Below are 26,453 nucleotides of genomic sequence, written 5' to 3'. Positions count from 1 at the left end.
AAAGGGGAATCGATCTAGCTATCTCCGGCAAAAATTTAATTTTTTCATATTTTTTCGAAAAAATATAAGGGGTTACATCGTTAAAATTGTCAAAAATTTTCCAAAAAAAAATAATTTTGTAATATTTTTAAATTGAGTATGCAGATTTGTTCACCTTCAAAAAACTAACACCGAACAGCTTTCCGAATTAAAATTATTGCGTTTTTAGCATAGGTATGACATTTTTAAACTATATTTTGTTGAAATAATTGCACATAAAAATAAATAATTTATTAACTCAAATTTGATTAATTATATTAACAAAATAAAGTTGAAATTAACTTTGGAACCACTGTGTTCCACTTGTCACTTTCGTTTAGTTTTTGCAAACAAAAAAGGAAAACATATCACCAAATCGCCCACACAACAACGGCCTTGACTGTCCCTTTATAATATGTGAGAGGGGGATGCTCCCTCCCCCATCCATCCATAAGGTTCTATATAGATGCAGATTTATTGCCGTCTCTATGGCCACGTATCTGTATCGCCATCTGTATCTGCCAGTTCATATCTAAAATATTTATTGCGCCACTTCAATTTGTCTCTTTCAGGGGAAGATAACTCACGGAAATGCAAATCAGGCGACGGGCGTCCCAGGGGGCGTGCCAGAAGCCACACAATAGATTCGACTGAAAGCGGGGAGAGAGCTCATTAAAAGAACCCTTACCAATCGAGGCTTGCCTCTGATATAACTGGCCTCTATAATCACACATATATTGGGAAAGATGGCCAGCCGACGGACCATGTCGATGCTATTGTTGGGCAGTCTAATTAGTGGCTGGCCAAAAGCCTCTTTGGGGGCCACCAGCAGCAATGGAAGCTACAGCTACAGCAGCGGGGGCAACACTAGCACCAATAGCTTCACATTTCCCTCGGAATTCTCGGATCACAATGCCAACGATTCCATGGAATATGATCCCGAGAGTGTGGCCCTTGAGCGCATCGTCTCCACAATAGTTCCGGTATTCTTTGGCATTATCGGATTTGCCGGACTCCTGGGCAACGGACTGGTTATACTAGGTAAGTGCACTCACAGAAAAACCGTAGCATAATTACTATAAATGCACACACAGAAAGGGATTTAAGCAGGGCTAGAGTAGGGTTGAGAAGGAGAGGACTGAGAGCTGAATTACCCTTGAATAGTTACGGGATTACAATTTATAGGGAAAACTCATCTTAAATATAATAAAAATAGAACAAAGCATATGGTAATATAATTCCTGGTTCCTAATTTATCCAGTTTTTGTGAATTACAAACCCATTTTCGCTCGGTGTAGGGCTGTACTCACAACACTTTCATTAGCAACCTCTTGCAAATAATGCGTAATAATTGCAAATGAAGCCTGAACAGGAGCAGGAGAAGTGGAAAAAGGGGCTTAAAAATATAAGAACAACCTGCAGAAGGAGCTGAGCATTCAACTGAAAGCTAATTGATTTTTTATATCCCATTAAGGTACGTCGAGGGAAATGGAGAGAGGTGTAAGTGTGACTGTGAGTATGAGTGTGAGTGGGTGAAGTGTCCTTATCTGGCTTAATGGGATCATTAAGATTGCACTTATGCAGGAATTGCACAAATTTAATAACTTTTCTTACCAAAAACCAATTGGAAAAAATACATTAAGTTATAAGTAAGAATAAACAAACCAAATTATTTATGAATTAAGTTAAGTCAAGAAAAAACTTTTAAGAAAATAGAAAATCAATCACAAAGTTTAAGTATTAACAAATTAACATGTTTAATTTATTATTATATATTTAATACACTTATTTATTAATCAATCTTGTTTTTCTCCAAGTCTGGACTCTTCCCACAGACTTGTAGAACTTGTCACTTTTTAATTGAATTCGAACCTTTTTCCTGCCCCAAAAAGTAGGCAATGAAAAACTGTGCAATGCGGTTAAGAGAACTGAAGGATTTTACCTCGAAGCACTTAAGCTTATGTGGGTCCTGTGGATGTGTGTGTATTCTTAGAGGTGTATCTGTGTGTGTCCTATCATCAGCAAAGCCTAGAAAATCTCAACAGGCAAACTCACTTTGCATGCAACCTTTTTCTGCTTCTTTAACAATTTTTGTTGTTCTTCCTTGTTGCAATGTTGCAACGTGTTGGTGTAAAATTCTCAGAGGTGTAAATGCTGCCCACACCCCCTTAGGTTGCTTTTTTTGCTATGCAGCAGAAAAAATAAAAGTCAAGAGCAGCAAAAAATGAAGGAGAAAAGTGAAAGAGCTCTGAGAAAGGCTAAAAATAATAACAAAATACAAAGGTAAAGATAAAATTTAACCCAAGACATCGGCATAAAAGTCGATATCACAGTATAAAATAATAAGACACCTCTTTGCAGTAAATTTAAATGAAAAGATAAATATAAAAATTAGATTTATGACTATAATAAAGAAAATTAAATGAATAAAAGTGCATATTTTATATGTTATCCTTAATAAAATATATATCAGACAAAGACTAATATTCAAACTCTATTTAAGTTATCCAAGAAACAAATGAGTTGGCGAAAGACGTTGGGTAATAACAAACCCACAGAAAAGTGTTTTTCCTGTGGGTTTCCTCTGCTATGTCTCTCTGTCTCTTTCTCTGTCACTATCTATAGCATTTTCTTTGCCGACAGACTGTGGAAAACTTTTATTAAAGTCGCAAGTGGCATCCTATTGCCCACACTTTCCCGAGCCTCCCTCTCAATTTTCCTTCAGATGGCACTGTGTGGGAAAACCACTTTGTCAGCTTCGTTGGTGACATTATGATAAATGATTTGCAAATGAACGTGTGGATTCTGTGGTAAATTATGAAGGCAAATATAAGAGGCACGACAGTGGTGATAGCGAAATTTCCTAGTTTGTAGAATGCAACACTGTGTTAACTAAATAAAAACCTATAAATTTTATGGTAAAACACAGAGCATTTTTAATATTATAGTTGTAGCTTATGGTTTATGGAAGAATATTAAGTCAAAATGGCATAACCCAATATTAACTTTAAGAAACCCATTATTGTCATCATATCTGACATTATTATCCTTCCCGTTTAATCATATTTGTCCAATATTTTATCTGAGGGATGCTGTGCACTTTGTGTGCACTTTATGGGAAGATAAGTCAATTTCTCACCACAAACACAACCGACACATTGATAGATGAAGGCAGGAAATTACATTTCAAATTAAATCGTTTTTATACTCTTGTTATCATTTAATCAAAATTGTTTAAACTTCTAATAGAGAATTGCTGTGATGCTTTTAATACAATTATTTAGAACAGAAAAGTTCTGGCAAAGTCTATTTGGTATTTGTTATAACCTTGCAGGGTATTATAACTTCAGTCAGAAGTTTGCAACGCAGTAAAGGAGTCATCTCCAACCATATAAAGTTTATGTATAGTTTGATTCAAAATCTACCTTCTAATCTAATCTAATCGGAATACTATATAATATAACTGCCAGAGAAACGGTTGTAAAATGTAGAGGATCAGTAAGTATCTTTCAACATTAAGTATCTATGATCAGTAATTAACTATAATCAGTAAGTACTTATGACTAGTAAGTATCTATGACCAGTAAGTAACTATGATCAGTAATAGTAAGGTTTATAAGATTTCTAATTAACTATGAGAAGTAAGTATCTATGATCAGTAATTAACTAGGATCAGTAATTAACTATGAGCAGTAATTTACTCTGATTAGTAAGTATCTATGATGTGGATATCATCATTACAAATTGCTGTATCACTTTAAATTATAAATAAGTAATGGGTTCCATGGCAATAAGGAAATTAATGGTTGAATAAATGCATAGCTAGCACAGCTGTGTCTAGACAAAGACCTAATCATTCCTTAAGCATCTACATATATAAATAATATAAAAGTCATGATTAAGACTTACCTCAGTGAAGGCCACGTCATTGTTTACTTCCTTCCTTCAATTAGGGTAATCATGGCATCTTCCCGGTTATCCAGATGTATTCCATTGGCCAGAGGACACGTCAGCGGTTGAAGGGTAATCATCAGATCACTGCCACTATCACTTTTGATGTTAACACTAGGTACCCCTAGGACAGACTGAGCTCGCGGCGATCGAAGTGCCTCTATTTATACTTCCCGAGTCAAGATAACAGAGAAAGTGAGAGCGAGAGAGTAAGCAAGAGGCAGAGACAGCTACAGAGAAGGAGTTAACATAGCTCTGGAGATGTACAGTGGGAGTTGGACATTCCGAATAACAGAGTGATCGAGAGTGATAGAGAGGGAGGGAGGGGGAGGGAGGGAGAAGGCTGATGAGCTGATGTTAGGAAATGTTGCAAGTTTCTGACTATAATTTTAATATTATATTTATTTTATTAATATATGAATAATAAACTTTTCGATTGTGAATATCAGGTCCTACTGTTGATTCCTTACATGTATTTTTTTTAATAATTGCACTTATTTTTCCTTGCTCTAATCTTAAATGTTTATAAACAAATGCTAAAGCTGGTGCCAAAGTAAGTTTTGAAGTCATCGAGAGAATAAGGAATCAATATCTTTAAGCAATATATTATTAAATTAGGCTGTAAACATTTGTAACCCGAAAACAAATTTGCTGAATCACTTTTAATTTTAATTAAGTAATGGGATCCAGATCAATAAGAATATTAATTGGAAATTAAATGCATAGCTAGCACAGATGAATCTAGACCATGGCCTGATCTCTTCTTCAGGATCAAAATATATAAATAATATAATAGTCATGATTAAGACTTACCTCAGTGAAGGCCACGTCATTGTTTACTTCCTTCCTTCAATTAGGGTAATCATGGCATCTTCCCGGTTATCCAGATGTATTCCATTGGCCAGAGGACACGTCAGCGGTTGAAGGGTAATCATCAGATCACTGCCACTACCACTTTTGATGTTAACACTAGGTACCCCTAGGACAGACTGAGCTCGCGGCGATCGAAGTGCCTCTATTTATACTTCCCGAGTCAAGATAACAGAGAAAGTGAGAGCGAGAGAGTAAGCAAGAGGCAGAGACGGCTACAGAGAAGGAGTTAACATAGCTCTGGAGATGTACAGTGGGAGTTGGACATTCCGAATAACAGAGTGATCGAGAGTGATAGAGAGGGAGGGAGGGGGAGGGAGGGAGAAGGCTGATGAGCTGATGTTAGGAAATGTTGCAAGCTTCTGACTATAATTTTAATATTATATTTATTTTATTAATATATGAATAATAAACTTTTCGATTGTGAATATCAGGTCCTACTGTTGATTCCTTACATGTCTTGTTTTTAATAATTGCACTTATTTTTCCTTGCTTTAATCTTAAATGTTTATAAACAAATGCTATAGCTGGTGTCAAAGTCAGTTTTGAAATTATCGAGAGAATAAGGAATCAATATCTTTGAACAATATATTATTAAATTAGGCTGTAAACATTTGTAGGTAACCCGAATTAAAATTTGCTGAATCACTTTTAATTTTAATTAACTAATGGGATCCAGAGCAATAAGAATATTAATTGGAAATTAAATGCATAGCTAGCACAGATGAATCTAGACCATGGCCTGATCTCTTCTTCAGGATCAAAATATATAAATAATATAATAGTCATGATTAAGTCTTACCTCAGTGAAGGCCACGTCATTGTTTACTTCCTTCCTTCAATTAGGGTAATCATGGCATCTTCCCGGTTATCCAGATGTATTCCATTGGCCAGAGGACACGTCAGCGGTTGAAGGGTAATCATCAGATCACTGCCACTATCACTTTCGATGTTAACACTAGGTACCCCTAGGACAGACTGAGCTCGCGGCGATCGAAGTGCCTCTATTTATACTTCCCGAGTCAAGAGAACAGAGAAAGTGAGAGCGAGAGAGTAAGCAAGAGGCAGAGACAGCTACAGAGAAGGAGTTAACATAGCTCTGGAGATGTACAGTGGGAGTTGGACATTCCGAATAACAGAGTGATCGAGAGTGATAGAGAGGGAGGGAGGGGGAGGGAGGGAGAAGGCTGATGAGCTGATGTTAGGAAATGTTGCAAGTTTCTGACTATAATTTTAATATTATATTTATTTTATTAATATATGAATAATAAACTTTTCGATTGTGAATATCAGGTCCTACTGTTGATTCCTTACATGTCTTGTTTTTAATAATTGCACTTATTTTTCCTTGCTTTAATCTTAAATGTTTATAAACAAATGCTATAGCTGGTGCCAAAGTCAGTTTTGAAATTATCGAGAGAACAAGGAATCAATATCTTTGAACAATATGTTATTAAATTAGGCTGTAAACATTTGTAGGTATCCCGAATACAAATTTGTTGAATCACTTTAAAATGTAATTAAGAAATGGGATCCAGAGCAATAAGAATATTAATTGGAAATTAAATGCATAGCTAGCACAGATGAATCTAGACCATGGCCTGATCTCTCCTTCAGGATCTACATATATAAATAATATAAAAGTCATGATTAAGACTTACCTCGGTGAAGGCCACGTCATTGTTTACTTCCTTCCTTCAATTAGGGTAATCATGGCATCGCAGATCCCTTCCTGGTTATCCAGATGTATTCCATTGGCCAGAGGACACGTCAGCGGTTGAAGGGTAATCATCAGATCACTGCCACTATCACTTTCGATGTTAACACTAGGTACCCCTAGGACAGACTGAGCTCGCGGCGATCGAAGTGCCTCTATTTATACTTCCCGAGTCAAGAGAACAGAGAAAGTGAGAGCGAGAGAGTAAGCGAGAGGCAGAGACAGCTACAGAGAAGGAGTTAACATAGCTCTGGAGATGTACAGTGGGAGTTGGACATTCCGAATAACAGAGTGATCGAGAGTGATAGTGATGGAGGGAGAGGGAGGGAGGGGGAGCTGTTGATGCTGATGTTAGGAAAAGTTGCAAGCTTCTGACGATAATTTTAATATTATATATTTTTTTTATTAATATATAAATAATAAACTTTTCGATTGTGAATATCAGGTCCTACTGTTGGTTCAATCTGCAAAGGTATACAAACTTCGGCGTGCCAAAGTTAGCTTCCCTTCTTGTTTACATTTTTATTTTATAGCAAGGTATTTAATATATAAAACCTTTAAGAATTACCACTAAACCTTAAGGAGTAACTATTCTCAATATATTTATTCAACTCAATGCATAAATTTAATTCAAATTAATTTGGAAATTGATTGCATTTCCTCGAATAAACCTTATTTGTTTCGGTGTAAATAATCCGACAGGCAATTCCCTAGAACTCAAATAAACAACACGATATTTTTGGCAAATGTATGCATAAGTTTTCCCAGCTCGAACACAAACTGTCAACAGCAATTTGTGTAAATCCACCGTAGAAGCACAAATTCGCAGATCCGGAATCCAAATGCTTAATTATAATTTATGTTTCCACAATATTTTTGGTTGCTTGTCACTTTGATTTGCATTAGCCTTCGTCAGGCGGCGGGAAAACTTGGTGGAGTGTCCTGGAAAATTCGCTTATAAAATTGTAATTGCCAGACGAACAGAAACGTGACACAATTCCCAAGCACAATCCTTTTGTTCATCTTTTACTAAGGTTCAGCAGAAGAGAATTGCCTGATTTCAGTATAACAAACCGATTATTATCATATAAATAATTCAGAAGCATTTGAAGTAACAAAGGATAAAACACATCCTTTGTTCGAATGGTATAAATAAATAATAATTAAGTTTAATGGGTGTAATGAATTAAATTAATAATAATTTGCATTAAATTTAAGCAGCAAAATATTTAATAATATTTTTAAAAGCATATTAGGCTGCAGGGTAATTTATAGTTTGGACAACCCCAACTTAATCCTATTGCTAGTCCTTTTTCCAGTTACTGTGCTGTGTCCTGGCAGGCCTGACAAATTCGATTTGGTCCCAAACCCCAAACATGTTTCACATTCGACACAGCCTTTTCCCTATTTTCCTCATCCTTTTGATTCAAAACTCGGACAGATGGAACCGCAGAATTAACTTAAACGAAAGCGTAATACGATTTCAAAGGTTCCTGCTACAAGGATACATAATGTCGAAAAGGAAGGATTGAAAATAGGCAGATGGAGATGTGAAAAATATTTTTCCAGCTGCCGTGGAAGCTTTGCATATTTTCCATTGATGCTGTTTTCAAGGAAATGTGTCCATAAGCTGTTTTCACACCCTATTGTTGGTATTAGTTTTCGCTGGAAAATGCATTTCTCATTTCCAGCATCTTTCCTTGAATTGCAGGTAAACATAAACAATTATTTTGTTATTTATTTGTAAATATTTCATAACTGTTTTTGCATCTTAAGAGTCAGTTAAAATTCAATAGGAATTGTGAAAGGCAAATAATGCCACAAAGGTATATGGAATGTGAAAAACACTTCTTGTTTTCCTATTTTTCTCTTTCCTATGCCCTTACCTGACTTTTGCTACAATTTAGTCAAGGTTTTCTTCAGTTTTCTCCTCAATTTTTTTGCTCTGTTTGATAATTCCTGGAAAAATACCAACCCTTCAAGCAGCCACACATGCATGAGGTATGTCCTTGCACCTGTAAATCCTGTTATGTGTGTGCACGTGTGTGTGTGCTGGATACACCTGCTCCTAACCGTGTTTAATAGACCAGCATTGAACACTTTATTATCGGAGACTGCCGAGCACTTCACTCCTTGGGATAAGCTTCAATCTTTCAAGAGCTTCACATATTTTCTACGTTTTTTGTCATTTTCCTTGACGGTATAACACCACACCGAACCAAAAATTTCTATTTTAAAATATATATTAACAATAAATTGGAGAAAAATACCTTGATTTGAGATTTAAATTACAAAGCAAAGAAAGACTCTTGGAATTAAGGGAAGCCCTTGTAATGTACCATACTCTTTCATTTCAAGCAACTTATTTATCTTATTTTGTGTAATTCCTTCAAGTGTATGATTTCTTTTCCCATACTGACAGCTGAAGGATGTTGCAGGCTGCACGTAGTTGCAATTTGCGGCAACACTTGCGAGTATTTTGTGAAGGAAAATACCTCCGTAAAAACGTACGCACAGAAATATGCAATGAAACGGCATTTAAGCAGCATATGGCCAGGACCTACATATGTATTTGTTGGCCAAATTTACACACAAATCCACAAGGCGTACACACATTTATTATCCTGCGTTGATAGTGATAAAATTTATAACCTGAATTGGGTACAGCGCCTAAAAGCAGGCAATACAAACACAAACATGGCCGCACACGCGGACAGACAACAATGCCCAAGTGGGCCACACACACAAACACACACAGACACTTCGAGTACACACACACACAGGCAATTGTGCGTGGGCAAAGAGGACATTCTCCATCCCCCTCGTTCTCTCTCTCTCTGTCTCTCTCTCTCTGCAAACTCGTCATATTTATGCTTTTTTATGGGCCATGTACAATTTTATTGTTTTACTTTTCAATGCAATGTCTGTTGGGGGCTAACACACACACATAACACACATGGAAATGGTTATACTAAATATGTATATATATAAATATATATAGTCACATTTCGAGTCAAACTACTAGTTCTTAGTGGCAGGAAATGTATGATTTTAAATACGAATTTAAATTGACATCAGTTTAGTATCCAAAACTAAGCATACTTTTAAAAGAAAGAAAATATGTTACAAATGAAAAAATAAATTATAAATATTATTAATAAAATCAAATAAAATAGTAAGCTTGCCTTTGGGGTAATCATAGTTTCTTTTCTTATTTTCTGGTTATATATTTTTCAATCGCACTGTATAAGAAGTGAGATGTTGTGGGAAAAAGGGTGAAGGCCAAAGGACACGGGTAGCCAAGGAACCGAACACAGCTTCGCTAGCTGAACAAAGGCAGAGAAACAGGTACAAAAAATGCCAGACATCCGTTGTGTTCCAGCTTCAGGATATGCATAAGACCATTATGTTCCGGATAACAAAAACGACTAAGAAACACTATAATAAATATTTATAATATACAACTTTAAAAACTAATATAAAGCAAGGCTTTTTGAGTCTAATTATATTTTTTATAATCTATTTTAAAATATGTGTAGCTCTTAATGTTTCCAAACCTTGGAACATTCTATTCGTTCCACCTTCTTTATTATTCTCCCAAAGAAGGACAAAAGATGGTAGAGAGTATCACAAAAGTGCCAGCAAATAAAACCTAAAGGTGGAAGGCACGGATGTCCTTCCTCCTTCAACCCTTCGACATCTCCTTCATCCACCACACACACTTGTGGCACACTCTTGGTGACACATATGCGTCCATGATGGCCATATTGCCATGTGGCAACGCCCTCGCCTTCACAGTCCGGATCCTTAAGTTCCCTTACCAATAGTCCTTGGTAGGTAGATATCTTCATCCTCTGTCTGATGCAAGTCCCATCAATAATCCAACAATGCAGCGGTGATAAAACGAACACAAAATAATAAAAAAAAAGAAAGAAAATAGACGAAAAGAAATGAAAAGCGTGGAAGAGATTCCAAAAAAGAGTTTCTTGTCTACTCCACCTATGAAAAACTGTCACTTCCACTGCACTGTACAAAATATTTACTTTTCTCTACAAAAATATAGCTTATAAAGTATGTTATATATTCCTTTATATATATTTTAGTTCATAATTTAATTGGGTTATTTGATTTAAAACTTAAATAACTATTTAATGCAATTACATTCATTCATTTAAATTATTTATTTATTACGGTGTTATTGTCTGACAGCCTCCCTGATTGATTGATTCGCGTTTATTTATCAATGGTAATGTTGTCCCAAATTTATATCTAAATGTAATTTAATATAAATAATGTAAATGGTAATTTTTTGATGCCGTCGCTATTGTTGTCCTTGTGAAAGGGTAAAGTACCCTTGTTAAGATAAAATATCAGGTTTATCTCTTTCAGAGGCCAAGTTGCTTGGGTCTATTACAGGGTATGCCAGAGTTACAGATGCTTAAAATTAATATTAAAAATTATCTTTTCGAATTAATATTAAACAAAATTAACTTTTTTACATTATAAATAGAACTGAATCTTCTTATAACCAATTAGACCCTGGAAAATATCCTTCGTTCTCGTTGATTTTCCAGGACTTTCCACTGATTTCTGCTTGCAGACATTAAAATTGTATTTGTTTAGGCTGGCAAATGATGCAAATAAAGGAAAGGAAAGCGAAACAGATATAATGAAGCCTGGCAGAAGTCTGAAGATGGCCGAGAAAAGGACAATGGAGAGTGGACAAAGGCTCTGTCCGGTTTGGTTCGGTCCCTTGTAACCGGATATTCATGTGCCAAAACAGGATGCTTCTCTACCTCTCCGCCTCTCTGTTTGCTGTGCATTAAATTTTAAATTAATTGCCATAGTTAAGAGGCAGCAACTGTACGGGATTTTCCTGGCAACTGCAAGGCCCAAAATTCCTATATTCCTGCATGGCAATCATTTATGCACTTAATGACCCAAGGACTAAGCAGGAAAGGAACCTAAGGCCGCCTTTAATTGGATCATAAAACAAAAGCCTTGCCAAATATCGGAGTAGCTCTAAGTCTGTAATACTGTACATTTTAATTGTGAATAAAATTCAATGGAATTAAAATTATGCCACTGATATTTCTGAGTTAATGAGCAATGGTTTTAATTGTCGTAAAAATGGTTAAGTTCTTGTTGAAGAGATTGTGATGTTTATAGGCACTTTTAATTATTTTTGTTTGTATTGCAAAAAATCACATATACATATTTAGGGTTAATTAATGATGATTTTAAGCACATTCTAAAAATTTTAAACAAGCACCTTATTAAAATTCAAAAACTCTTTACTTTTTGGTATTAAATTAGGTTCAGATTACGTATACGCCATGTGGAAATATATAAAAAGACGAATAAATATGATGCAGTTATATAAATTTATATGTTTAAATAACATATAGAAATGAGCCGAAACATTTTCAAAGAAATTAAAAACAAACGCCGTGTTTAAATACAAAAACTCTTTCCTTTTTGCTACTGAACAATGCTCAGATTACGTATACGCCATGTGGAAATATATAAAAACGAGAATATAATGAATTTATATAAGTATATATATTAAAATAGCATATAGCAATGAGCTTAAACACTTTTTAAAAAATTACACATTGTTATTATGCAAAAACTCTTTACTTTTTGCTCCTAAATAAGGTTCAGATTACGTATACGCCATGTGGAACCCATCACACCCTTGTGAAGTGCATCAATTACAGGCTAAAATAAGGAGGCGAGAAGAGGACAAACAGGATCAGGCAAAGGAGTACTGACGATGCCAGAGGAAATGGGCAGGCATTAGAGTGACATTAAAGTTCAATAAAAGTGAATTTATGCCCCTCAGATGCGAGTGAACAGGAAATCCTGTCTAGGACACACCCACACACTGGCAACATATGCATGCCTGATTATTTGTTTATATGTAATCTGCCTCAGTCAGGACTCCTATTTTTTTGTAAGCATTAAAAAAGAGGCGTTTTTGTTGGGATGGAAGAGGCACTGTATACCTTGGCCCATAAATTATGCCACTCTTTATTATTTTGTAAAATGCCAGCTAGACAAGAGGCGGAGGGAAAACAAAAACTGGCACACTTTGTTCTTTAATGGTGGGGAAAAAGTTAATGTCCCAACAAAAATGCAGATTTCCTTTTTGAACCCTTTTTTGCAGTACTCTTTGTGTGTGTGAATATTGCGGCCACAAAAAGTTGGTTAACCACAGGGAACAAATGATTTTTTAGTCGCATTTCTTTATTTTTCTATAATTGATAAAATAAAACCAGACTAAATGTTGGCAAATGGGCCATATTTAAAACAAAAGAAACCCTTTAAATTACTAACGAAGTGGAAAAAAATTTATAATTAAAGACGTAGTAGTAATATCTTAAAACCTAGACTAATCATCATAAATGTATGAGTTCCCTAGGTTAAATGGTTTTATTATTTATTTAAGTATTTGTATTATGCATTTTATGAATTTAAGCAAAAGTTAAGTAATCCAGACAAACAAGAAAGAGAAAACAAATGCCAAAGTGGCAACAATTGGCCAACAATCTGTTGCCAAAAACCTATTCTACCGGCTGACTGATGCAATAAACATTGAAAGCCCCAAGATAACATTTTGGCAAGGGTTAAAATGGGCTGCCGGTGAAACAAATATTTGTTTCTGAATATATACTATCTATATGTACAGAAATAGGTATCCTTTTTATATGTATTGTTATTTATTTATTGTTATTATTGTTGCCATTCCCATTGATATTCCTTTTCATATTCCTGCTGCTGTTTATTACTCCATTGCTTTTTGTTCGTTCTGCCTATTTCCTAGGGTTTGCTCTTTTTGTTTACCTTGAAACATCCTGTGCTAAATATATATTTGAAACGGAAATTGATTTGCGGCCTCACCTGGCTGTAAGTACTTTTGCACTCTTAAAAAAAAGGGAAAGAAAATAAGAAGCAAGTTCACAAATGAGGGAAATAAGGTCCATATTTCTCTCCTTTTTGGGTGTTATAATTTTAGTCAAAAGTTGAAGGAATCATTTCCGACCCTATAAATCATATATATTCTTGATCAGCATCAAAAGCTGAATCGATATAGCTATGTCCGGTAGAAAATAAACATTTTCAAATTTTTTCAAATTTTTATAAAATTCACACAAAAAAATTATAAAAATTTTAATTTTTTTTAAATACTAAATTGAGTATGCAGACTTGTTAATCTAATAAAAACTAGCATAGAAACGTTTTCCGAATAGAAATTGATTCATTTTTGGCTTAGTTATGATATTTTTAAGCGTCGCCTTGCCAATAAAAATAGACTTAAAGAATGCATTAATTAATGCTTTTTTAACTTAGTTATGATCAATTTTTGGCAAGGGTATATAAAATATTCTTTACCGAAATTAACTTCCTTTCTTGTTTTATTTTTACACTAATAGTTTCTTTTTTTAATTTTTTCTTAAACTTGAACATATTTGATTTAAGTGTGCCTCAGGACAATTCCTATTTCCGTTGACTGTGGCACCTGAATTTCCCCCATTTCACCTCTCAATTTTTCACTTTCTTCTTAAATGATTGCTAACTTTTAGAGTTTGAAACTTCCTTTGGCTTCGTGGCCAACATCAATCCATTGGCATCAACTCATGGCATCTTTTTCTGGACCAAAATAACATTTTGTTGCAGGACAACTTCTTTCATCTATTTTTTTCTACATATATTTTTGTTTCCTCTGTTCCTTTGTCACGCTTCTTTTGTGAGGAGCGACATAAATTGTTGGCTAATTGCAAGTGGACAAGAAAAATAAAATATATAAAAAGAAGACAGAGAAGGTGGATAAGTCTAAGGGTAAGGGTCAGGGAAAGCTCGAAGACAGGGGGTCAAAAAGTGAAAGCAGAAAGCGGCAACAATGCCAGACTCCTGTTTTACTTGTATTTTCCTTGCTTTGTGACTTTTTACAGCTCTTAAACACTGAAAAGAAATATTTGAGTTCCAAGTAATTATACTTGAAACTTAGCATAAAACTATTCATAATAAAAATATAAAGAAATATAGGTTACATATCCCTTCTTATATTATACCAAATATTATGGATATTTTGTAATTGTTCAATAATTTCTCTCAGTACACACACACCACTAGTACAACCAGTAGAAAAGTCCTCGTTGTTTTCTGCCTTTTGTCCGCGTAATTGAGGGAAAAGAAAAACTTGTAGGGCCAAAGCCAAGAATGGAGGTTTTCCAGGGGACAAGGAAAAGCTTTAAAAAAGGGCAGGAGGAGCCTGATAGAATAGAGGTAGAAAATGGGGGTCAAATAGTACAAAGCAGTAAGTAAAAACAAGTATTGTCATGGCAGCACGATCCTTAACATGAGGAATTCCTTAAAGTTTCCAGCTCACTCAAGCATACATTGATATATATTAAATATATATTTTATAGTATATTATATTTAAATTGAATATTCTTCCAGTGGTTGTGGCCAACCAACAGATGCGTTCAACCACCAACTTGCTGATTATTAACCTGGCCGTCTCGGACATCCTGTTCGTCATCTTCTGCGTACCCTTCACGGCCACCGACTATGTCCTGCCGGAGTGGCCATTCGGCAATGTTTGGTGCAAGTTCGTCCAGTACATGATTGTGGTCACCTGCCACTGCAGGTAAGTTAGGATATATCGCATTATATAGTATATTAAATTATAGCCACACCTAATCACTACGAACCTGCAGTGTCTACACACTGGTACTGATGTCCTTTGATCGCTTCCTGGCCGTGGTCCATCCCGTGACGAGCATGTCCTTGCGAACCGAACGCAATGCCACACTGTAAGTCCTCTCTATACATATACCTTACACTTCCCGAAAAAATTCAGAATAATTCAACAAGTATGTCTGATTGCTGCAAATAATTTGAGAAAATATTAGATAGTATATACCTTAGATGCCTTTGAATTCGACTATCAAAATTTGTTCTTTTATATCAAAAATATAGCTTTAACTGTAACCCAACAATTTTTCTGCAAGTGGAACAGCTCCTTTCCATATCATCTAGAGCAATTGCATCAATTTGTCCTTTATAATTAGTTTGCCTTGCTTACCAACCTGTGACCTCTGCCTTTGAGCCAAAGATAGCACATTAAAATCTTGCATAGCTCAAGTCTTTGAGGAAATCAACCTCAATGAAAGCCTTTTCGTCTTGCAGCCTTAAAAAAGTTTCCATCAAATTTTATGACACATTTTTTAAGGTCATCTAAGAATAACTTTTCAGAAATTAAAACCCACAAAAACTGTCGAGCAATCTTTTTGAATTTGTTCTTGTCCAAGTACAAACTTTCTTGATTAAAAAACTTATCCGTGGGTTAAGAAATTTAAAAAGCAGAAAAAAGACTCTTGGAAAATATTAAAGCTTTGCTTAACATAGTTTTATAAAGATATATATTATTTATTTGCAGAGCCATCATGTGTGCCTGGATAACAATTGTCACCACCGCCATTCCAGTGGCTCTTTCGCATTCGGTGCGAATCTATCAGTATCATGGAAATGCCGGGACAGCTTGCGTCTTTTCCACAGAGGAGGAAGTGTGGAGTCTGGTCGGTTTTCAGGTAAGTTTCAAGTCGACTTTCATATTACTTTACCAGCGAATCCAGCCCAGTTTATACATTCCCTTCGAAACGTGAGGACAACTTGTAGGGACATGTGAAATACTAGGAAACCCAAGTACCTGGAAAAGTAGTCATAGAAAAAATGTGAGAAAGTATTTTAACCAGGAAAGTAGGCGACACAAAAGTATTCATTCACATAACACTTCTACATCTAAATACATACATTTGGGCGATCATCTCCCTTGATCGGGCCTTGAGCTGGGGGACCTCTCAATCCTCCCTCCTTCGAGGCCAGTTCATAGGATTCCACATTCCATGCTAGACACCATCCTGTTGGACACCATCGGAGTATTCACTTGGCTGAGCTTGCTCTTGTATCACCCAAACGATGTCCTTCATGTCGTCCAGAGGCAGGTCGGGTGAGAGTTTCAAGAAGATTTTGGTTTTTGCTCCACATTCGACCGCGTAACAGGTAAACTTTTCAATCAGTTCCTTTAGCTTCTACTTACTCTGTATTTAGAGGAGGTCTTTGGTATTGGGTCTCCTCTCATTGATAGCAAGGATATCAGACACGGGACCGAACATTCGCACACCCTGCATATGGTTTTAGGGGGATTTGTTTCGACCCAGATTGACCCCCAGTATGCCATTGAAGATCTCCTTGCTGTGGTGATTGAGCAGCTCCTGGAGCACCACCTGGTGACTTCCTCTGTTAAACCCATACCGGTTGATGATGGCTCGATCCTTGGATAAACGAAAAACCCTACACTTTGGATTACCTTCCTTGGGATGGATGGATGTGATGGTTCCTACCTTGATGGAGCTGAATCTCGAGTCGTGAAGTCTCCTCAAATGTTGCTAAGCAGCTGGCCAAAGAACGGTGTGTGCAGGTTTATGTCATCTTGGTACTGGGACACCGAACACATACAGTTCTTCCAGGCAAGCAAATCCAGATGGAGACTGATTTCTGGTGGCAGCAACCGTATGCCTGGCTGGCTTCACAAATGTTGAAGGACATCTGATCCTGATCCTTCTACATTTAAAGGCCAGCCACTACGGCAGCTGCTTCGGCTGTAAGGATGCACAGGGAACGCTGGAAATTCACCCGGAATAATGTCTACAAAATCTACCACAAAAAAACAAACACTGATTGCATTCTTCATGTGATCCTGATCCATAATAATTATCGATGCCTATCAATAACAACTACTACTAAGGGAACGCTATGAAATATACACAAATGTACTTTACTCAAAGACGAATATATTTTGTAAAAGATACAATTTAGGAAAACACTATTATAATGTAAAATGAAAGCTTATTTTGTGCCAACTGTCCTACTATAATATATATTAAAACTGTTTATATAATCCTTAAAATTTCAAGTCAATTCATAATTTCAATCATTTTCACACGAAGAGAGGGTAATGGCTCCTCATTAAGTTCTCAAACTCCTGCGGCAATTTCATTCATTTCGCTGAGTGTCTGAAGAGACTCCTCGTTTATGGACAAATCCCAGGAGCAATTTTTTGGGTCAGGCGGAGTATTAAGTGTACTTGGCCCTTGGAAGGCCTTCCCCCACCATTTATCACATGGCACACACTTCAGTTTATGGCTTTTTATTAGCATCCGCATAAAGTTTGAACGGAGGGGTGAAAATAACAACAAAATGTAAAAGAAAAGAAGAAGTTTCTCTCTCAAGTTGGGCCACTTTTATTTATGACGATTGTGTTGTAAAATTTCATGGCCAGTCCATGGACTATGTGTATCTATCGTTTCTGTGTATATTTTTTATTTTTATAACCATCCAAAAAAGGGATCTTTATAGTCTCCCAACTAAAGATATTAGGATATACTAAAGTTTGACCTCGTTTTGGGTCATTGGTATCTTTAAGTCACTTCAAAATTCGGAATTTACCAAAGAAACACATTAATAGCTTAAACTTTTATTTTCTTTATAATTATTATGAAGACAATTCGACTAAAAAGCAGCTGAGATCGTTGTAAGTGCCTAAAGATATCATATAAAATATTTCAGGGTTTATCCATCGAAAATTCAATGTTCTTTAATAATTTAAATGTTGGACTTGTAAAGCATTTAAATGAGTTATGCTGAAATATACCCTTATAACTCCAACTGAAGCAGATATACATATTAACCCCAGATCTGAATATGAAGCCCCAGGACTTCCCTTCGTATTCGAATACAGATATGGATCTGTTGATGTGTCAGGATGGATTATGTCACTCCTTCTCGACGCGTTGTCCTTGCCTTGTTCGGTGTCGATAACAAACGACGTGTTCATTGGCCATGGACGGATAATCCCAACAAAGTGATTTCGATGCCATGACTGTCAGGCATTCGCAGCACCTCTTCCGCCCCCAGAATATGAATGCGAAGGACGTGGCAACGATTATTAACAATTGCAGAATGTCCTCCCGATTTCCGTTTCATTGCCTTTATTTGGCGGCTCACAACTGATGTAATATATTATTTTGACTTGCACCTTTGTGCATATTTCGATCTGCCGTGTGTGTGTTTTATTGTTTTTATTGCCTGCTTTCCGCTTTTCCACGTTTTCCACTTTTCCGGCAGGAGGGAATCCCCTTAATCATTTACACTTGGCTGATGGCAGCCACCCAACCGCAGGCGCAATCAAAGAAAAATCGAATCCCCTCGAAAGTTGAGGCACCAAATGAATTTTAGGCCTGAAGCTGGACGAGAAGGTACCACTTGGACCGCAATTCCTCAGTTTAAAAATATTTTAAATACCAAAACTCAGGCAGCTCTTGAAAGTTTAAAAAAAGGCCAATGGTCTTAACAATGCAGAAGGTCGGCTTAAACCGTAAATTTACTGCGAATTATAAACTTATTTTCCAGTGAATTAGCTTAAAAGCTATAGTTAAACATTAAATACAAATTGATTGAAGCTTTCATTCATTTTATATTACCTTTTTAAACAAAATTCTTTAGGCAGTGGGTTCTTAATGTCATAATAAATATATTTAAAATATATATAAATTTATTTTTAGTTCAAACAAATACAATCAATATCCTTTTAGTAGAAATATGACCAAGGATTCATTAGTTAATTTTATGAATAAACCCCAAGCAAATCTCTCCCCAAAAAAAGGATAAATAGTTTGGCACAAGCATGTGAATTTTTCCTCATTATCTTTTTACAGACATATTTCAAGGCTATATATATATACATATATGCAAACTATATTCATTCGTGTCTCTCAGGACTATGGGTGAGCGGCAGCTGTTGAAGTGAAGAGGATGCAATGGATATCCCTTTTCCATAGATACAAATGGAAGGATAGTTTCGGGAGGGGACTTGAGAGGTGTCTGGCACTCATTTCTGGTATCTGGTCAGCATTACGGGTCAGCGATTTTCACAATTTTCATGCAAAAAACAAAAGCCGCTGCTGACATGGCAGCAGATGGCAGAGGAAAAGACCTTCGACCGGACACAGAAAATGATAAGCAGCAAAGTTATTATGATGGTGGCAAAGGGAATAAGTGCCCAGCATTAACTATGTATGAATATATTTCAATTAAAGTTGGTTAAAATACGAAATATTTAATTGAAATTTAAAAAGAATATAAATACTGTCCAAAGCAATTTAATTTGCTGAAATAGACCACTGAATAGGCAACCTACCTTCGAAAAACACAATCATATATTATATAAAATATAATCTTAATCTTCTGTACTCTAATTTATTTTAAACGATTTCCTGAGATTTTCTTTGTACACTGGAACTTTAAATATTCTAAAACATGTTCCCTAGTTTTAAGAATTTCTATGATTTAAGAATTCCTTTTTCAAAAGTAAATGATTTCATAATCAGCTATCCTGATTTATATTTCCTGTTTTCCAGGTCTCATTCTTTTTGTCATCGTATGTGGCACCTTTGACGCTGATTTGCTTCCTTTACATCGGAATGCTGGCTCGTCTGTGGAAAAGTGCTCCAGGCTGCAAACCTTCTGCCGAGTCACGGTTAGTAAAAAAACAAAAATAAATATATATAGAAACAGAAATTAAGTATACGCACTGTGTACCCGAGGGAGGAACATTTTCCTGGCACCTCCTGCTACTGATTCTCATTCTGTTTCTGCTCGTGTGGACAATGATTCATGTCTCTTTATTAGGCTGGTAAAGGAAAACTCATGGGGTTTTCCTCATGCATTTTTAAGTAGTCGAGGGGTCAACGAAACTGAAAGACATCGTCAGTACAAATTTGAGGAATACTCCATCGAAGGAATCGGGTAAAGTCCAGTGACAGGCAGTCTAGGAAATGAAATGGGACGAGGTCAATTTTATTATTTTTAATATTTTCTATGAATATTTTCTAAAATTTTCTTTAAATATTTTATAGCAACATTTTATCTTTAAATTTGTAGCTAAACGAATCCTGACTACCTTAAATTTAACTTTACAGAAAACTAGGAAAACAGGAAACTTTCCCTTACGTGCTTAGGATAACCGACCATTAATTTCAAGTTAAACTTTTATTAACTTTAAACTTTAAACCTCCTTTCGCATAAACTCAATTGCAGTGCTTAAAGTCTGAGCTTGGGAATACTTTTAATTTAGTTTGGCAAACTTTGGTTTCGTCGAAAATGAAGTACTATTAAATTCTACTTAATCATTTTCCCTTAAAGTCTTTGAAGAAGTTTTAGTTCTTAAAGAAATAAACTAAATAAACTGCCAAGGAAGTAAAATTAAGTAAACATTTTGGTTAATGTTAAATAGTTTCCTAAAATGTATTATTAAGCTGAATAATTTCAGAATAATTTATTTTTAAATGCAATAAAACCAATTTAAAAATCCCAATCCAATCCCAATCCCCTAAAATGCCAATATTTTTGCAGATTTCACTTTACTTTTTAAACAAATAAATACAATGCGAAACTGAAAATGAAAATAAATAGAAGAGGCCATAAAATAAATGGTATGAACTTAGTTTTCGAACAGCTTTAATGTGCACATATTTACTGAGAATGACTGTCATATATTTCACACACTATCCAGAATCTATATATTTATATATATCAGTATATATTTATGTATGTAAATATTTGACAGGGATTGGATATAGGCTGCGTTTTAAACTTGAATGGAAATGAAGTTGCAATATGCACGCAAAGTTCATAAATCACAGAGCAAGGATTTGCAGCATAATTTATATTCAATGCAAATAGTACAAACATATATTTGAATAACCACAACTGTGAACTATCTCTATATATTTTCCTGACTAACTTTATGGATTGTTTTTCTTTTGTCTTTTTTTTTTGCAGCAAAGGAAAGCGACGCGTCACCCGAATGGTTGTTGTTGTCGTTCTGGCCTTTGCCATTTGTTGGCTGCCAATTCATGTAAGTATAAAGTTAATGTTAAAAGTTATGAGTTATGTTAAAGTTATGAGTTAAACTGTTGTTTAGGTTGTCATAGGTATAAATTTATAATTACCTATGACAATGAAAAAACCGCTTAAAAAAATAGAAAAAAAATTTTTCAAAAATTTGTTTCTCTTTTTTATACCTATAAAGATTTGCCGGTTTATGCTGATCAAGAATATATATAATTTATGGGGTCGGAAATGACTCCTTCACTACGTTTCGAGCTTCTGACTAAAATTATAATACCGTTTTTTAGTCGATAATTCGATATATATATACTTTTAATATATATATTCAATTTACTTAAAGTTTTACTTACATTTCAAGAGGCTTCACTTGGCAGCCAGCAACAGCTGCCTTTGAATGTGCTGGCAAACAGTGGCGATAAATTGACATTTCCGTTTCCGGTCAATCGCAATTTATTTTCTGAAATGTTTAATAAGCCAGCAAAAGGACGAACAGCAGCTGCTGCAATCGCTTCCTTGCTTCTTTTGCATCCTTCAAAAGTATTTGCACAAAATCAATGTGCTCGCAAATTACAAACGAAATTACAATTACACAATCAGACACTTACTTGATGTGCAGAAGAAGAGCAGAATTGCATTTATCAATGCCAGTATATGGCAAGCATCCAAAAGACATGTATATTTAAATGAGAAGGCTATATTTTGTTATTCATATATATCTTATTGGAACATTAATTGATATATATTTGTACATTAATATATGCAATATATCAAAAAGATCCTTTACTTTATAATAATTATAGTACCCTGCAGGGGTATTTAATGAAGTGAGCATCTTCCTGGTTATCGAAAGGTATTGCACTGCTCAGATGATATATTTGGGGTCGAAGGACAATCACTATCACTAATCACTAGAGATGTAAACAGCGGGGAGTCCACGGACAGACTAAGGGCAGAGCGACAGCAGTGCCTCTATTTATACTCTCCAAGTAAAGAGAAAAGAGAAAGTGAGAGCGAGATAGCAGCAGGTATCTCTAGAGATGAGCAGAGAGAGTTTGAGAGAAAGAGAAAATTCTCCAGATACACAGAGAGAGACGTACTGAATATGATAGAGGTAAAGATGTAAAGAGGGAGAGAGGGAGCGAGAGAGACAGGGAGAAAATGGGAGCTGGAGTAAAAGAGGGACAGAGACAATTTTGGGGCACTTTAAGAGAAACATTTTTACTATTATTCCCATGTTTTACTTCATGTTTTGTCGTCTATTATTCCTTTAGGTTATACTTGTGTTGAAGGCCCTAAATCTTTATGGGGCAAGTCATCTGTCGGTCATCATCCAGATCATTTCGCATGTGGTGGCCTACACTAATTCCTGCATCAATCCGATACTCTACGCCTTCCTGTCCGACAACTTCCGCAAGGCTTTCCGAAAGGTGAGCGCACTTCTTCGTGACTCTTTATATAAATAATAAATTTTGAAATAATAATCTTTTAAATAACAATTATCCAGGTGGTTTGGTGTGGTAGCCCGCCTCCTCTGATGACCAATCAGCAGATGACCAAGACCACGCGAACTGCAACCGGCAACGGAACGTCCAATGTTGAAATGCTCTAAGAGGGTAAGTCTGGGATCCTAGGTGGACCGTGCCTCAATATTTTATTTTCTTTATATATATTTAGGATCAGTAAGTATCTTTTAAAAGTAAGTTACTACGATCAGTAATTTACTATGATCAGTAAGTATATATGAACATTAAGTAGCTATGATCACTAAGTACCAATGATCAGTAAGTATCTATGACCAGTAAGTAACAATGATCAGTAAGTATAAATGAACATTAAGTAACTAAGATCAAGAAATAACTATGAGCAGTAATTAACTCTGATTAGTAAGTATCTATGACCAGTAAGTATCTTTGACCAGTAAATATCTTTGATCAGTAAGTTGCTATAACCAGTAAGTAACTCTGAACAGTATGATCAGTGAATAACTTTAAACACTAATAAACAATGACTTGCAACTTTTATATCACAACACGTATCCGAAACTTGGCTGGTAGAAGACACTTCGTTCCGGGGATGTTAGAACCAGTTGGGAATCATATGCACAGATGTGCGAGATATATTTGGAATGAATTTAACAGCAAGCTATTTGAATGAAACAAAGGGATTATTCTTTTGTATAATTTTACTAGTATATTAGTCGGAGCATGGCAAATCGGTGGACTAAATATATATATAGATATATAGCTGCCATAGAACCGATCGGAAAATTTAAAGAAAAAACTATAATATTTGCAGTTTTTAACAGATTTTCATCAAATTTAATATATAGTCATTATATATTAATCTAGAAATTTGTGTACAATTTTATGAAAATCGGACTAATAAATCATATAGCTACATACAGACAATCATTAAAAATAAAGAAAAATGCAAAACGGTGAATATAATGAAAGCAGTCATTATTTCATTGTTTTATTAAACATAAAGATATAATTTAAATTCTAGTAATTCATACTGATCGAATTTCAATCTACAATGTTATACAAAACTCGACGTGCCGAAGTTAGCTACCTTTCTAGTTTTAAATATTATTTTAGATAAAAATATCTTAAATATATTTTTGTTTCTAATTTGTTTATAAAAATCTTATTTTCTATTTACAGCTCCTGGAAATGAATTGCTTTGGAGGTCGTCACATCATTTTTGAAGGCGATTTCCTAAAACAAAACTTGGAAATGTGAATTTAAAACTAACAAATATTAAGTGAAACAAAGATAAAATGCGGCGCATGTAAATTCATAAGTTAACTATATATTTAAATATTTCAAATTTATACATAAATTTATGTCTATATTAAGGAGAATATAATTTTCCGAATTTCAAAATGTGATTTGTTGTTTTTCTGTTGATTTTTATTTTTAATATAGTAAGCAAACATTAATGTAAATGCATAGACAAGATATTTTTTTTATATTATTTTCATTTGAAACTAAACCAAAACACAGTGTTAACTTAAATTATAAATTGGAAATATATAAATAATGGACGATGAAATTTTATAAAAAGAAAGTCAAGCTTACAATCCAATTGTTGAAAACGAAAATGATTGTAATTATTATTAAAAGCGCTGAAGAAGATACTCTGTATTCCCTTTGACAGTTATCGATGATTGGCAATAAAAAAATGCATACAAATTAAAATAATGAGTAGGATTAAATGGATTCACGTTAATGGACAAAGTAGTTCCTGTAACAATGTGTAGAACCCTTCCTTTTTTTGTATTGCATGTACATGTGCGTGTCATTTAGTAATTAAGCGTTTAATAGCAGAATTTTATAATTAAGGAAGCCCGCTGGCAGCCACAAAATTTAAATAATTAAATTACATGACCAGAGTTGATTGAACATAAGAGATTTGCCACAGGGAAATGGAAGGGATTCCCCTATCTCTCTGTCATATAATTACATTGAACATTTTTGATAACTAATTGTTTTCAATTCAAATAAATTGCATGGAAAAAAAGAAAGGAGTAGCACAAGGATGTCTGAAATTTTTGATAGCCATTAAGTGTAAACATTCAAATAGTAATTCTATTTGAAATTTATAATATAGTGCTAATCTGTTGTACTAGCAAAGCTCAATTGAATATGAATCCCATTTGCATATGTATATGTAAGTCCTTTAATCCTTTTGAGCGATTCATTTATGCTAATTAAGTTATTCAACCAGGATTCAAGCATCTTTTTTTAAAACCAAAAACATTTATTACTTTAATTTAAGCGTATTAAAGCGTATTATATTCTAAGTTAGCAAATTGTTTCGCATTGTAAGAGCTTTAGTTATGACACAAGTTTTTAATGATAATTAAAAATGGAAGAATTTTACAAAAATCGTTTAATATTTTTACATATTAAATATAAGTAAAATATTATTATAAATTATATTTTGATTATCCTTTTAAATATTTTTACATACACTTTTTGTATTTGCCTTAACAGAAAATGTTTTCTAAATTTGCTTGAATTTGAGTATAAGCTAAGATTAATTAATGAAACTTATAATTATATATAAGAAACTAACTAATATAAATTATATATATATACATATGCATATATAAAAATATATACTTATGTATATATATTATATATATAATTATAATTGCAAATGTACTATATATCCTACTGCATTCCTAGCACAGTTGTGGAATTGAACAATATTTGAATTTAGAAAAAGAAATGAACCGAAAGTGACATTTTTTCGAACAAAGCTAAACGGAAACAAAATCTAGTTGAGAAAAATTTTAAATATTATATAGGATATAAGGGAATTTTTTTTTGTAATGGCCCGCTTAAATGTAGGGTATTTACTAGCCGCCAAAGCCACACAAACAAACAAAAACTAGGGATGTGAAATGAATATGCAATCATTTCATTTCCCATTAAGCAACAACAAATAGTTACAATTATATATAGTGTAAGGCAAAAAGCTGGCATTATTGTATTTATATTGTATTTGTATATGAATGTAATGTACCATAAATTTTGTTTATTGTGTTAAATAAAAATTGATGACTCTGTGTACACTAAATTAATGCGTGTTTTTATGGGATCACAATATTTAATTCTATCAAAATTTGAAATCATTTTTATCGAAATAAAATTGTGTCCATTAAGCACAACAAGAAAGGAAGCTCAAAACAATTATGTAATCCCCGCTTTCATTTCATTCACTTATACATATTATATTTACAGTTTACATTCACAGTTTGCATTTGAAATGAATGCATTTTTGGATAAGTTATGATCTTTGAAAAACTTTGATTTACCCAAGTATAAGCATATAAAAATATTGATTTAATATACCTGGAATAAACCTATTTTAGGTTTTCTTGTGGCCAATGATTGCGAGAAAGCATATATGA

The 26,453-nt window shown here is 34.5% G+C and overlaps 1 protein-coding gene and 1 pseudogene across 1 annotated transcript; one reads left to right on the top strand and one right to left on the bottom strand.

Moving 5' to 3' along the window:
* The first annotated feature begins 586 nt into the window (after positions 1-586).
* On the top strand, positions 587-26,119 carry AstA-R1 (allatostatin A receptor 1). Its single transcript, XM_086836609.1, has 9 exons — positions 587-1,059; positions 15,020-15,209; positions 15,280-15,375; positions 16,002-16,152; positions 20,041-20,159; positions 21,464-21,539; positions 22,804-22,959; positions 23,037-23,145; positions 24,196-26,119. The coding sequence occupies exons 1-8, from the start codon at positions 765-767 to the stop codon at positions 23,139-23,141; spliced, it is 1,188 nt and encodes a 395-aa protein (XP_086692735.1). The 5' UTR covers positions 587-764; the 3' UTR covers positions 23,142-23,145; positions 24,196-26,119.
* On the bottom strand, positions 16,230-17,330 carry LOC110184351 (dihydroorotate dehydrogenase (quinone), mitochondrial pseudogene; annotated as a pseudogene).
* Positions 26,120-26,453: the final 334 nt, after the last annotated feature.

The sequence above is a fragment of the Drosophila serrata genome, unplaced genomic scaffold, assembly GCF_035046125.1.
Source record: "Drosophila serrata isolate PLE 108 unplaced genomic scaffold, ASM3504612v1 contig_285, whole genome shotgun sequence".
NCBI lineage: Eukaryota > Metazoa > Arthropoda > Insecta > Diptera > Drosophilidae > Drosophila > Drosophila serrata.
This window is presented reverse-complemented; position numbering and strand designations above follow the sequence as displayed.